Source organism: Myiozetetes cayanensis, unplaced genomic scaffold, assembly GCF_022539395.1.
Source record: "Myiozetetes cayanensis isolate MyiCay16 unplaced genomic scaffold, myiCay2020 scf3, whole genome shotgun sequence".
Taxonomy (NCBI): domain Eukaryota; kingdom Metazoa; phylum Chordata; class Aves; order Passeriformes; family Tyrannidae; genus Myiozetetes; species Myiozetetes cayanensis.
The window spans coordinates 47,700,844-47,715,667 of NW_026087521.1; the positions used below are offsets into that span (position 1 = coordinate 47,700,844).

General features: G+C 41.6%; 1 protein-coding gene across 2 annotated transcripts in view; it reads left to right on the forward strand.

Moving 5' to 3' along the window:
* UTP20 (UTP20 small subunit processome component) overlaps nt 1-14,824 on the forward strand; it is a 63,819-nt gene that overhangs the window by 20,700 nt on the left and 28,295 nt on the right. For both annotated transcript variants that reach the window (XM_050325512.1, XM_050325513.1), the window contains exons 19-29: nt 223-299; nt 1,173-1,252; nt 1,928-2,171; nt 3,123-3,329; nt 5,075-5,165; nt 6,931-7,016; nt 7,515-7,640; nt 8,174-8,340; nt 8,848-9,056; nt 11,909-12,052; nt 14,367-14,446. In XM_050325512.1, the coding sequence (XP_050181469.1) occupies nt 223-299; nt 1,173-1,252; nt 1,928-2,171; nt 3,123-3,329; nt 5,075-5,165; nt 6,931-7,016; nt 7,515-7,640; nt 8,174-8,340; nt 8,848-9,056; nt 11,909-12,052; nt 14,367-14,446 (1,511 nt within the window). The remainder of the gene's footprint in view (nt 1-222; nt 300-1,172; nt 1,253-1,927; nt 2,172-3,122; nt 3,330-5,074; nt 5,166-6,930; nt 7,017-7,514; nt 7,641-8,173; nt 8,341-8,847; nt 9,057-11,908; nt 12,053-14,366; nt 14,447-14,824) is intronic.

A 14,824-nucleotide genomic window follows, 5' to 3' on the forward strand; every position in this document is an offset into this window, starting at 1 on the left:
ACTACATCTCAATGCAGCTTACAGTAAATGGACTCTGGATTTCCTCATGCAGCTAAGAGACAATTGTCTCTTGATGTGTGTGACTTCATTATTTGTAGTGCTTCTGAGAACTTCTTTGATCAAAGTTTCCTCTTTGAGAGGAAGGAAGGTTAGAAAAGGTTGATTGGTCTTTAACTACTGTTTTTTTAATCTCAACAAGAATGGTATTGTATGTCATTCTAGGTGCCTCTTCGGTATTTACTGGGAATGCTTTATATTAACTTCAGCCCTCTCTGGGATCCTGTAATTGAACTCATAACGTGAGTATATGCAGTTAGATGCTGCAGTCTGTGGTTGTGTCACAGAACATTCCTTTCATTGTTCTGTGAACAAAAACTGAGGTAAAAATGTCCAGTTTGGAGAGATTCGGCCACGCGAACCTTCGTGTGAAATCTTCTGAAATTAATTTGATCTCTCAAATCTCAAACTTGTGTAGGCTCTTACTTTTTAACTTAGTTGCTGATTTTTCTTACTTTGAAGGGAACTTGCAACAAATATAGTCAAATAGCATCACAGTTTTTAGTCAGAGATAGCAGGATTTGATTTGTGTTTTGCAAATGCTTAAAGGAGCAAGGAGTCCTTCTCAGTTTCCCCATCTCCGACTTTCTGTCCTTACTGAAAAACCTCTAAATCCTACTAAAGAGTAGTGAAGTCTTACCATGGTGACAGCTGAGCTAAATACCAAAGTTAGTCTTTCAGCATGACTTTATCTTCTTCTTTTCCCCCTTCTGTTGTACAATTAAAAAGGATGGGATTTCCCCCTTCAAACTAGTGAATTAATTAAAAAAAAAATTAAACCAGCACTTCAAAAGATAAGCCCGTAGTAATTCTTCTTTTGGTTCTGTATGATTTACTGTACAAAAGTCAGTGGAAAGCTTGAGAACATCTCTGCTCAATTTGAGTTCATTTGAAGTCATGAGATACAACCAGATTATTTTAATAACAGTTGACATTTGGGATCTGGGAGAAAAGACAAGGAAGTGGTACAGCTGTATTGTGCAGATGTCCTGTCTCCGGACACCCACATTAAAGCAGCGATCAAAGCCTTTGATGGTGTTAGTTGTTAACTAGCTGAGTGACGCTTACCTTTTTTTATTTTCCTTTTAACTTCATGCTGTCTTATGCTTTGTTAGTTCTCATGCTAAGGAAATGGAGAATAAACAGTTCTGGAAGGTCTTATATGAACATTTGGAGAGGGCTGCTACTTATGCTGGTAAGTCACTGCTCCTGAATGTTATGATAGTTACCCAGATAATTGTGGATTATGTGACTGTTTTTTATCTGCCCCAAATTTATGTGTGATGGGGGAATTCAAAACCAGTGCTCTTGAGTACTAGTGTCATGTCTGAAGGGCAGGGGTGGAGAGGCTTGGGATGAAGCTGTATCTCCTTTCCTAAACACCAAGAAGTAGATAGAAAAGGCATCTGCATTACAAGGGGGAGTTGCAGGTTGTGGGAAGCCATGCAGCAGTTTGTCTGTGCTTAAGGCTGGCTCTGCTCAGACTAGTCAGGAGCAATGACAAAACTTGTGTAATGTGGCTGACCATCTTTCTGCTCCATGGATTCAGTGGAATTTCCTTCCTGTGTGTGCTCTTGAGATTTACCTATGTTGTATGGAATCTAATATTTCAAGGTAGAGCCATGAGCATGCAACCATTTGTGAACTTCTCTGTTATTTGAGAGAACTCAGCCTAACTGAGATGTGCCAGGGTTGTAAGGCATCCTGGAATGCTTTCTAAGCAATGTATGCCTTTCAGGTCAGTGTTTAATACAATTGTGTTTAAACAGGTGCATGTCACCAAATATATTGCTTTTGTAATGATGGATGGATCCCTTGCTACTGGTAATTATAGAGTAACTTGAAATTATTTTCTTCATCTCTTTGGTAGAAATGGAGCTACAAAATGAACTAGATGAACAGGAGGAGAGTGTTGCTGAAACAGAAAGTGAGAAGATGCCAGAAGGAGGGGTGGGGACTGTCTTTCTGGAGCAGCTGAGGAGTAGAACAGATTGCAGTGAACGGCTGGACCACACAAACTACCGTTTTCTACTGTGGAAAGCACTGGATAAGTTTCCAGACAGAGTGGAGCCTCGGTCGAGGGAACTTTCCCCACTTCTTTTGAGATTTATTCGGTAAGCAAGATTTATTTTTCTCTTGAGAGGACACATTGCTTTCAGTGTGTTGCTGAGCTTTAGGACTGGCTATCCCATTATAGACCTCATTTCTTGAATGCATGGCTGATCAGGTGCCTATTTCCAATTAAGATAACCTTTTGATGGAAATGTGGATTCTGTTAGAAACATCACACACGAAGCAGGCTGAAATGAAACTTGGAGTACATTTTTTCTGCTCAGTCTCTCTTTTATTGATTTGCCACTGTCATAGCCTCATTACTCAATTAGGGAGTGATTTCAGTGGAAATAAAGTTCCTTTTTTTTTTTGTGAAAATACATTTTAATTTGGAATCACAGAATACCAAAGTATTTTCTCCCACGATGGGAAAAATACTGATTTTGTTAGAGGCTGATTCGATTTTCTGCCCCTGGAGGGAGTGCAGTGGTGTGCTTGCATGTGTGCACACATCAGACAGTATGATGCACCTGTGGTAGATGTGATCTCATGGCAGGGGAAGGTTTCTGATATTCCTTTTCTATATGGAAAGCTTGTTTTGCTAGCCTTCCTGGAAAAATCTAGCTATTCTGTAGTAGGTGAGTTTCCTCATTTTCACACTGCTGTACTCACTGTTCACCTGCCCACTGCAGCAAACACAGTCGTGCATGTCCTTCACGTGTCCCCTTTACAGACCTCTAGCAGTTCAGTGATTCATGTCTCTCTTCTCATCTCCACTAGATACTTTGAGTCTCCTCTAGTGTATTTGGTCATTACGTTGTACCTCTGCAAAGTGTAGGCAGAAGCATATCTTTGCTGAAATATACTTCTTGGGAATTTTAGCCACATAATGTCCCAAGACACAGTGGCATTAATATTAGGAATTATATATTTTGGAGTTTTCAGTTGTTCTTGCCCTGAAATCTGGAAAAATGCTATGCTTCTTAATTCCTGTCTTCTTTTTCTAAACACAGAAATGAGTACTACCCAGCAGATTCCTTAGTGGCTCCATCTCAGGATCTCAGAAAGAAAACTAGTGGTACCATAGCAGCAAAAGAAATACCTAGGGAAGAGGTGAATGATGCTGTTATGGAGGAGGAGGAGGAGGAGGAAGAAAAGGAAGAAGGGGAACCGATTAGTGTAGGACTACCAAAAAAGAAAACAAGAAGAGCTGCTGCTAAGTAAGTATTTTTAGTTTTCCCTTGGTGCTTTCATGGAAAGGCAGATTCAGCAGTTCATATTGAGATACAAGCTGTGTTTTTGTATATATTATTTTTTCTTCTTTTGCTTGCACTTCATCATTTTTCAGGAGATTATAAGCACTTAGTGTCAGAAATTCTGCCTGCATAGTTCTAAAAATCCAAATACACTGCCCAGGCTTTATCATTATCTCATTACATGCAGACAGTCTGTGGTGTGTTTTACTTTAAGCAAAAATTATGTAGTATTGTGAAGCCATTCTGAAGTTTTTGGAGATTTTTGTACCTGCATTTCCCTGGCTTCTCCATGTGTATCTGTTAGTCTTTGAAAATTGCGGGCATTACCAAACGCTTTGAAAAGCAAGATTCTTTGTTTGGGTATTTTAATATTGGGATTCTGCTATTTCCTGCCCATTATAAAGCTTTCTTCCTAGGGACCAAGATTTTTATTTGTTAGACTGAAGCTATGTGTTGCCATAATGTCATCGTTTGCAGTGCTGGATACGTGGAGAAAGTGGGTCTCTGTCAAATGTCCCTTACAAATACATCACAGAGATTTATATTTTGACACTTCTTCTGCAAAGGATGGTCCTTATAATGACAGAGAACTTCAAAAATGTTATCTCACATGTGGGAACGAGTATTTGATACGTGACCTGAATTGTCATTCAATCCCAGGTGTCCTATGGGTGTTTCATTTTGCTCCCAGGTTCTGGCTTGTATCTGTCAATTAGCAGCAATTAAAATACAGTGGCAGGCCAAGATTTTTCATTTTTTTCCAAACCTCTATCTCAAAATGTACGTGTAGTTAAGCGGAAACATTAGCTACTGGTAGCAGTAACAAAGGCATAAAAGATTTACCCTGGGCGTTAATGAGTTCTGGAGTTCCCTTCACCCTGAGCAGCTCGTGCAGTCCGGCCTGTGCTGTGGTAGGAGTGCCCGTGCCTGTGCCCTGTGGCCCGTGAGGTCTGGCTGAGGCAGCGGGAGGACACACACCTGCCCCGAGCTGCGTGTGGGGTTGCTGAAAGGCGTCGTACTCTTCCCTTAACTGTGCCCAGCCATGGAGCAGGGTAGCTCAGCTAAGTACCTGGAGAGTTCAGTGTGAAGTACCGGGGGGGCAGCTGAATGAGCACAGCTTCTCCCAGTCCCTCAGCACATATGGTAGAGATCTCACACCTTCCTTATCTTGGTCATCTCTGTTCCTTCCCACGAAGTGAAGGTGGGGCCGATGGGAGGTGACACAGCTACTTCTAGAGGAATTGACTCCCACCTGTCCTTGCAGCCTAGAGTTAAGTCCAGCACAGTCTGGCTGAATGCAGCCCTTCAGGCTGGTAGGAGCAATATGGGCACTAGTTAAGGACAAGTGAATAAACCAAGAGGTAAATTCACCAGTTTGGTGTTCAAAGCTGGGCTGACAGAGCCCAGCTGCATCCTGACTGTATTCCTTTCTCATCAAAAACTGAGCCCATCCAGTGCTACCGAGGAAATGACCTTCTCTGTGCAGTGATGTGCAGTGAAGTGACAGCTGAAATGAACTGCTTAGGAGAGGGAACAGGACATCTCTTGGTGTGTCTAAAATAATACTGTGGACTTGGGATCCTCTTGTGTTGTCTTTTGTTTTCTTTCTTTCTAAAGAATTTTAATTAAAGTTTCCCGTTTGTTTGTGATCATGCAAGTTTGTCTCTTCTGGAAATTTTAAAAAATAATTGTTTTGTTTTGTTTTACAGGCAACTAATAGCCCACTTACAAGTTTTTTCTAAATTCTCAAATCCTCGTGCATTGTATCTGGAGCAGAAGTTGAACGCATTATATACCCAGGTATTTACCGACTTTTAGAATTGCTGCTAACAAATGAACTCTTTCTTATGTAAATGCAGTGTCTGATACTGCAGAAACCTGTCATTTTCTGAACTCAACCATGACAACTGAGAAAGGAGCTGTCCTCAAGAGGGCTTTCTAGCAGGCTTCACCTGAAATGAGCCCCTTTAGCTAAGACCTGTGTAAGATACGTGGCTTAGTTTGCCAGGACTGGTGCATGCAGACAGCAGTAAAGTAGAAGTCTTTGTCAAGGTTGAGAAGTGGCTGCAAAGGGAATCCGTTCCACTTCACTTCTGGCAGGCTCTGGGAGAGGATTTTGAGTTCAAAGCTTGGGGACACCAAGAAGACCCAAGGAGATTTGTCCTTGTCCTATAATGTTTTGTCTACAGGTAGTATGATCATTATGAACAATAGATCATTTTGCATCAGAAAAGAAAATAGAATTTGTTCTTGAAGAATATTCCATTTGTTAAGATTCCTTTTTGAGGGACTTGCCTGAAAAAAATCATCAAAAATATTAAAGAGGGATTCTAATTCTTTATCCTACGATCCTTCAAAGGGTTTTGGTTTTCATTTTTTTATTTTAAAGGGTTTTGTTGGTTCACAGATTGTGGATTTGTTCAAATCATTGGGGTTTGCTCTGACTGTTCCCAATTTGTGTTTTCTGAGACTGTGGTCAGTGAGCTGTAGAATTGTATTAAATTGGTTTCATATGGCACCCTCTAGGAAGTTGAAAGGTTCATTCATTAGTCCCTAAATTTGACAGTCTCTAATAAACATCCATTCTGTTTCAGTCTACCTCAGAGTACTGATTAGAAAAAGAGTTGGTCTGTGTGCTTGCTTGTCTGTATTCTTAGGAAAATACTGGACAGTTGTGTACAGGTCAAAACAGTGTGGGAAGAACAGCCTGACATAAAAAGAAAGATTACTTCATCACTTACTGTGTGCATTTATATGTCTTAGTATATGGATTGTCATGGCTGGTGTGTCCATCTGGCATAGGGACCTCATGACAAAGTGATCTTGGATGACTCTGGCCTGTGCTGTTTGTTAGGAGACTGAAGAACTGATAAAGATGCTGCCTGGGGAAATGATCTGTTTTCTTAAATTCCTTTCCCTGTCCTAATAAATCATAGAATCATAGCATATCCTGAGTTGGAAGAGACCCATCAGGTCATGGAGTCCAACTCCTGGCCCTACATATGACACCCAAGAATGACACCATGTGCCTGAAAGTGTTGTCCAAATGCTTCTTGAACTCAGACTTGGTGCCGTGACCACTACTTGGTGCTGTTTAGCACCTAGGTTATGAAAAGTCATCTTCAACAGAGGGCAAATCTCAGTGAGGTTTGTGTATCAAGTCTTACAAGTATTTTGTGTTTGTCACAGGAAAGAAATGTAGGTGTCTTGGAATGGTTTGAGTAGTCTGCTTTTTAGTCCAGTCTTCCCAGATACATAGCTAGTAACTGTTTTGGAGGTAAATGCAAACTGACAGTGGTCCAAAAGACAAAACAAATAATAACTATTGTATGTATATGGGAGTGAAAAGTATATATGAACTATCAGCAACCATACCCACTTTTTATTTGTGACAGTTGTGCATTTACATCTTGGCTTTATACTGACAACACACACATTCTCTTTGCTTTTTGATAAGTTAGTTCAAAACCTTCTTGAGCTGGGAGCCTTTGGGTTGTTTCACTATTTTCAGTAAGCACTTTTGCCTTCTAGATGGGACTCATTTTCTTTCTGTTGTTATTTGCAGTTACTGTCCCATCAAGACCAGAATGTACAAAGAATAGCTCTTGACTGTATAATGACATACAAGCATCCTCATCTACTGCCATACAGGTAAAAGCTGCTGACATATCAGAAGCCAACTTGGGGTCAGTTGCCTCAGAGGGAGTCTTTCCTGTATTTTTTGAAGACATATTATAAAATTTTAATTTTAGCCAGCTGTATGTTTCATATCTAAGATGGAAAATAAAGTCTTGAGATTTGTCTCTTTTTTGTTTGAGGAAAATATAACACTTCCATTCTGTCCCAGGATAGTGTCAGAAGTGCTTAGTAGTTCCATCATTTTCAAAGAGGTCTTTTGTACTGATGATTTATAATCATCCAGAGAAAGTGACAGCATAAAACTGTAGGTTTTTTATGATTTAATAAACTCTACATAATTATCTTGAACTTGCTGACTTTTTAAATATTTTTTTATAAAAAGGTAAAAAAATAGTACTTTAATATTTTGTGTATGGCATAGGTTAGATTGGTAAGTACTTAGATATAGATGCAAGTATGTGTCTGTCTATTTTTATAACCCCACCCTCAAATAATGTTTATTGCTCTCAGGGAGAATTTGCAAAGGCTACTGGAGGACAAGAGTTTTAAAGAAGAGATAGTCCATTTCAGTATTTCTGAGGAGACTGCAGTAGTAAAAGCAGAGCATCGACCAGATCTCATCCCTGTTCTTATGAGGTGTGTCCTGAAGTGTGAGCTTAAAAACTTTGTGTCAGAATACCATGAGCAGAGATGTAATGCTGCTGCTTCTTTTTTAAACAGTTGAGATAAACCTATGGTTAAAGGTGTAGTTTGACAACTTAGTTTATGATCTTCTGTATGGCTTTCATATTAACACATTTATGTAATGTATTTTGTAAACGGTGTTTTCTTTAAAAACAGCATTTTGGTGCATACTGTTTCTGCTAAGGATTATAGAGAACTGTGAGAACATTTTAGTTCATTGAGTATTGCCAGCTGTTGGCAGCGATGCGAGTTGTCATGCAGCTAACGAACTTTATACCTGAAGTCTCCAGCAAAGCTTCCATTATAGTAGCAGAAACGGATCTTTCACTGGGATATTTTTGGGCAGTGGGGACCCTGGAAGGGAGAACTTCCACTCAGCTTCTCAGTAGAGAATATTTTTTAATGGAGCTTCTCCTGCAGAATAAGAGGCTGGAAAAGGGATGGCTTGCTGAAAGCTAATGCAACCTCTTTTTTGGTTCTTGAAGAATTCTCTATGGCAGAATGAGAAACAAAACAGGGAGCAAAACACAGGGGAAGTCTTCAGCAAGCACTCGCATGTCAATCGTTCTGAGATTTCTTGCCGGCTCACTGCCAGAAGAGATACGGATGTTCTTGGATCTACTCTTTGAAGCTGTAAAGCAATTCAGTAATGGTAGGTACAACCATGTAGAACCTGGGGGGGGTATGGTACTTCCTGACCTGTAGAGATGTGGGAGGATAAATATGCTTAGTACTGTTACGTGCTTGTCTCTTAAGCATGCCATGAAAGGATGAAAGGAAAACCTTGATAAGGACTAGGATTCCCCTGAGTTTTTCCTTACAAAGCACGATTGCTCTCTTTTATGTGTCCAAGGTCAGAAAAACTGAATGACTTGCCACAGCTGTGCCAGTAAGCTGTAGCAGGCCAGGAATGAGGAGTGGCTAGCCTGCATATGATGGCAGTAAACAGAGGTTGTAAAGTGCTTTGATACTGTAGCAGTGGGAGATGTCTGTGTGTCACAGAGATGGAGACCCAGCATTATCCTTATTTAAAAAGCTGAATTTGTGTATCTGTAATTTAGGGCCAAATTACGCTATTTTTCATTGAAAAATTATTCTTGGTAGTGGATGTTTTCTTGATACCTGTCTAGATAATTTGCTGTCCCTTTACCTATCACAGGGCCTTGCCAGGCTGCAGTCCTGCAAAGTATGTCAGAGCTGGATTTAGCTAAAGTCCTGCCTCTTGGGCGTCAGCATAGCCTCTTCAATGGTCTGGAAGTTGTGTTGAAAAACATGGGACATTTGATCCAGCAATACCTGCCTGAAATTCTACAGATTTTGCTCTGCATGACTGCTGTGGTATCCTGCATCCTCCAGCAAAGAGAGAAGGTACAATATATGCAAACAATATGCAAACAAACATGTGAATTAAATTCCTTTCCCTCCTCCTCCCCTTAGCTAGCACATATCAACAAACCCTCACTGGTTCAGGTAAAGGTAAGTTAAATGCCATTGTGGAGTGAAACTTAGCAATTAGATGTCTGTCAAAATAGAGACTGGTGATACTTACCTGAAAGTGCTGCAGGTCTGAGGCAGTGCAGGCAGAGTTAATGCATTTAGAAAGCTGACTTGGACTACATTTTTGTTTGAGTTACCAAAGAGAGAGCTGGTGATCTGTGTGCATTGCTCCTGCCTGTTTTGTGGTGAGATGGGCATGAAGGAGAGCTAAATGATCTGTTGTAAAGATGTAACAAGATCTGATGGCTCAAAGTTGAAATTTCCATTAAAGATGGAGTTTCTTGGCTGCCATGATAAAACATGAGCAATGGGAGGAGAGGTTTTAAAGTTCTTTGACTGAGGACTTCAGAGCAAAACTTGTCCATGAGATGCTTTGTTGCAGTGCTAGACCTCAGGGAGCTCAGCACTGTGGATGATCACAGCAATTATATACAGTGATTGTCTCCTGCCGTGGGACACAGGAAGAACATGGCTACCAGCCACTCTTGCAGCACACTAGAAGCACCTCTGTATCTGGAATACTCTACTAATCCAGTGTCACAATTTGGGTTTTAGCCAGGTATCTACAGAGCACTGCAAATGTTTTTGTCTCTGGCTGGACAATGGCTGTATACGCAGAAAGGGTCAGGTGAAGAAAACGTTCTGTTAAAGATTGGCTGCACCTAAAGGTGGGGCACCTTGGCTTATTGCTCTCTGTACCCAGGAGAGCAGCACAGAGATCCCTGAGCTCTAGTCCAGTTAGCTTCCCCAAGCTGTTGCCAGTTTAGAAGCTATAACACTGAGCCAGGCTTTTCTGTCCTTCTGGTGAAGAGCCTGTCTGTATATTAGGTTCACAAACTGCAGAGTCATCATCATTGCTGCAGTGGTGAAAGGAATGTGGAGATGATGTACTGAGCAAGGGGAATAGGTAACGAATGTTCCATCGCCACGGACATGTGTTCTTGCCAAGACCCAACTGCAAGCATTCGAGGTTAGAACTTACCTTGAAAAAAATCCATCAAACAAAGCAAGCCCTTGCAATAGGCACTATCCAAGGTCTCATAGTTGCCCCAGGGGTATACAGAATCTTGTGACATTTATGAAGATGATGAGCAAATTTGAGAACAGCAGCATCCCACAGTCTGACTTGAGGCAATGGATTGCATATGCCTATGTGTTTTCAACTAGGACAGGAGTTTTAAAAGCCATCTCGTTCATTGCCGGGACAGTCGCATTTTGCCAGTGTTGCTACAGTAATCCTGTCATCGTTGTGTAATGTCAGGAGTGACAGTCCATCATTTCTCTGAACTTAATTTAGCACTTCATTAGTCCATGAGATGTTAAAAGCTCAGGGAAGAGTGTGAGAAATCTGTTTATCTTGACTAATGATTAGAAGACATCCTTGGAGTTTGAGAGTAATTTATTGCAGGCTGACACTGCCTGGAGAGTTAAACATCAACTTTGGCCACCTTAGGACAAGTTATTAATTTACTGTTTCCTACTGATTATGTTCAGTATTGAGTTTCTTTGTCCTCTCAAAGACTTGATCTCAAAGAACTACTCTTACAGTGATTGCACAGTGGGAGACCCAAAATTAATTCACTTGGGGGTCATTGTTAGCAATAGTAGCCTGGTTTGAGCTTTCTTTGGGCTTCCAAACAGCTCATTTGCTGCCTGGAAGCTGATTGCACTCCATTAGTACATATTCAGCACAGCTTGGAAGGTCCTGGGCAAGAGCATGATTGGTTGCTTTTTCACCATCTTTGTCTTTTTTACCAGTGATTTTGGGTGCAAAGGGTATATAGAAGTGTATTTCATGGTAGAAGGTAGTGTCTTCAGAAATCAATAGGTACATCAAATAAAAAAAATAGTGATGTCTTTCAGTGAGGTTTTGACACCAAAGCTGTTTTGCAAAGTAAGAGATAGAAGCATTTGTTCTGTGTGCTGGATCATGGTAAGTAATGGAGACCCAAGAGAGCTACAGTCTTGGACAGTGGCCTGTGTTTGCGTTGACGTGGTTTTGTTGTTTCCGAGACTGGAGTTCGGTACCTCTGCACTGTGGAGCTACCCCATCTGTTTGTGCTATGAGCTGCATTGCACAGTATGGAAATAATTTAGGTTACTCAAGTCAAGACTTTTCTCAGGGAGAAGAGTCAGAATGCAGCAGTGCATGAATAACTTCATGATGAGCTGTGTGGCTGCTTTCCTTACTGAAATGTTTTCTCCAAGAAATGCTGTGGAATGTAACTGCTAAATGGGTACAGGAAGCATCCTCCTGTAAACAAATGCTATACCCCCCACCCCGTGCCACTGGAAGGCGTGATTCACATTCTCTGTCCATTCCTCCTTCTCTGTGTCTGTTGATTTCTTCCCAGTAGATCTCAGAGTGCAAAGTACAACTTCACTCTGGAGGGCTGATTTGGGTCCTTTCCAGTGTAAAACAAAATTGTTTCAGTGTCAGAGCTGGAAATGTAATTGTGTTGTAGCTCTCAGTATGGATTTTTTATGAGCTGAAGGAGTCCTATGTGACTGACTCAATGAAGGAACAGGCACCCCTTAAAAAAAATTAAGTCAGCTGTGAGATGTAGATTGCTACTGTGAACAAGTTACAAGAGAAAACAGAGGTTTCTGCAGAGGATGTATCTGTGGTCAATGAATTGCTGTATTTAATTTTAGAGCAAGTAGTTAGCAGTTGTTCTGAAAAGGTCTTACTGGGTTGGGTTGTTTTTGTTTTGTTTTTACAGGTCCAACCTAGATTGATTAATCCACTGAAGAATTTGAGACGTCTTGGTCTCAAGCTTGTGGCAGAGTTTTTTTCTGATTATGAGACCTACAGCTTTAGTGTGGAAGAGATTGATGCAATTTTCCATGCAGTGGTGTGGCCTCAGGTAAGTATTTCTTTGTTTTCCAAATAACTTGTGTGAAATGTGTACCATGCAGAGAACTCCAGCTGCACTGGAGTCCATCGTGTCAGCTATGTCCGTTACCAGATTGAAGGTGGCCTTAGACAGATTCTGGCATTCCAGTGTCTGTACAAGGCCAGTTCCTTAGCTCATGTCTGATTAGTCCTGGAATAATCAAGTCACAGGTTAAAGTACAAATTAATTAATCTGAATAAAATGGATGCCATTTCTTTGTTCTTTAACCACAGAAGGAGACATCTTCCTGGATGCTTCAGGGGAGCTAAATAATACTGGTCACTTCTAGGTGCACCTGGCTACTTTCCTGTGTGACAGTTGTTGGGCCTGGGGTAGGGGACTGCAGAAACAAGTGCTGCTGCAGGAAAGGAGGGACCCAGCAGGGTCTGTCAGTGGGCTGTGCACTCCTATGTCTGCCTGCTGAGAGTTCCATGTGAGCACAGTGACAAAGCACGGGGTTGTGGCTTTTTTCATAGAAATTCAGATATTACCTCTGTGCCAGAAAATGGCACTATTGTGAGACGGAGAGAGAACACACAGTATTTAAATGAAATTGTGCTGTGTCAGTGCACTGGGCTCTGGGGTTATCAGGGAATGCCTGTACCAGTTGCTGGGTTGTCTACTCTAAAAGCAGTTGCCTGCAGTGCAAAGGGTAACTGAGTAAGAGGGTCCGACTCCAGCGGTGCTTTTCCACAGAGGCTTTTGAGGTATCCAAATGTCCAACTTCTTTGCCGTAGAAAAGCTTGTCAAAAAACACTGGGAATAACTGCTGTGGTCTGTGAAAGCCCAGAACTGCTTTTCTAGACATCATCTTTGTTTACTCCTACCCTGTTTCTCTGTTCCACCAGGAACAATATGTGATGTGTTGTATGTGTATGTGACAAACAGTAGGTAAAGCAGTACCAGGGAGTGCATGTAGCTCTGGACTGGTTTCACTCAGCTGAGCAAAAGGAAGTTGTATGTTCCTGGTTTGTCCATGAAGTCTTCTCACAGCCAGGGTGCCACGTGGGCAAAGCAGTGAACATTTACTGCAGTCCCTGAGCAGTTCAAGCACGTGGTTCAGGCTTTAAGTCAGAAAAGCACTTAGTGCTTTCAGGGAGCATTGTGTTTGCAAGTGCTGAGTAACTGAACAAGATGTAACTTTGTTATTAAATAGTCAGAATGCCTGTTGTCCTTATAGATGTTGGGAAGACAGCTAGTTTTGGAGCTTGGATGGTAGTACAATCCAGAAGCTCCCTCTGGAGTCCCTACTGGTGAACTCCATGAAGAGTTGGTTTTGGCAGAAGAATCATTTTGACTTGAACATTTTGCTGCAGAGGCTCAATATCATTATCCTGCACAGCAGCATTCCTGCAGGGTTGGATTAATGCTTTACTCTTCATTGTATGTCATTCAGGAAAGCTCTGTTTTATGCAGGGGAATAATATTATCAGCATTTAGGATAGGAGAAGAAGCTTTCTAAGATCTTGGCTATGATGGTCAGACTACCTTCTTTTCTGTGGTGCTCAGATCTTGAGCAAACTGAGCTAGTCGAAACCCTGCATGTGCCATCCTGGCTACCACTCCCAAATGCACTGGAGACTTCTCTACCTAGGTGTTGACTGACAGTGCCCTGCTGACAGTCCAGCAGTGGTCAGGGTGGAAACCCAGCTGTATGACTTGGGTAGAGCCTGTTGGGTTCTGGAGTAGCAAAGAAGAGAGAGCCAGACCTGTGCTGGGTCTCTTTAACCTGTGTCCAATCATGTAAAGGAGCAGCAGTTACTGTGTATGTCTTAGGCTGGGCACCTCTTAGGTGGGGTTGTTTTGGGCACAGAACCGTCTTAGAAGATCCCATTCGTGGGGTGCAGTACAGTATAGTGTTCGAGCCTCTGCCTGAGCAGAGAGGGTGCTTTTATAGCAGCAAGGCCATGGAGGTACAGACCAGATGCTGGAACGGAATGTGCTGCAGCCAGGGCATAGGAAATCGGCGTGGAGTGAGTTTTGGGTGTTGTGCTTGAGATCTCAGAGGTATGTCTGGGAGAGGTTGCCAGGTCTCTGTGGCAAATGTGAGGCTTCATGGGGACCTAGTTTCAAGGGGAGGGCAAAAATGGCGGCTGGAGTAGTTTGTAATAGGAGTAAGATAATCTGAGTGGCTTGACAAATATTGAGGAAGTTGGGAAAACGAGGATGAAATTACTTCATAAGAAAGGTAAACTAGACAATGTGAGGTCTTTGTTAGAGATGAAGTTTTTAAGTGACTTGACCTACTTGTGTAGCATTGGTATCTGATTTTTGTCTCCTTCAGGTCTGCAGATTGGCTTCAGAGAGTCAGTATTCTCCAACTTCTCTTCTCAAACTCATTCACACCTGGAGTAAGAATCCCAGGTAAGTGTTCTTTTGGCAAACAAGCCTAAGTACTTCTGAATACACAAAATTAAAGGAAAAGAGAGCACAATAACAAGTTGTGAATAATTGTGTAAAAAACCATATTTTCTTTTTCCATTAGACTGTTATTCTTTTGGTAGCCATCAAGGCAGTTGGGAAGCTTTCCAGTTTATACAAGCACTCACTTTTTAGTAGGCTGCTTTTCCCATGTATTAACAACTAAGCACATGTGTAGCCCAAACCCAACTCACAGATGAGGAGAAAGCCTGACTTCTTAGGATATGTCTGTCTTGACCAATGACTTCTTAGTCTTGCAAAGTGGGAAGTCAGTTTTACAAGGTATAATTTCATTCATGTGACCTCTCAACGTCCATTCAT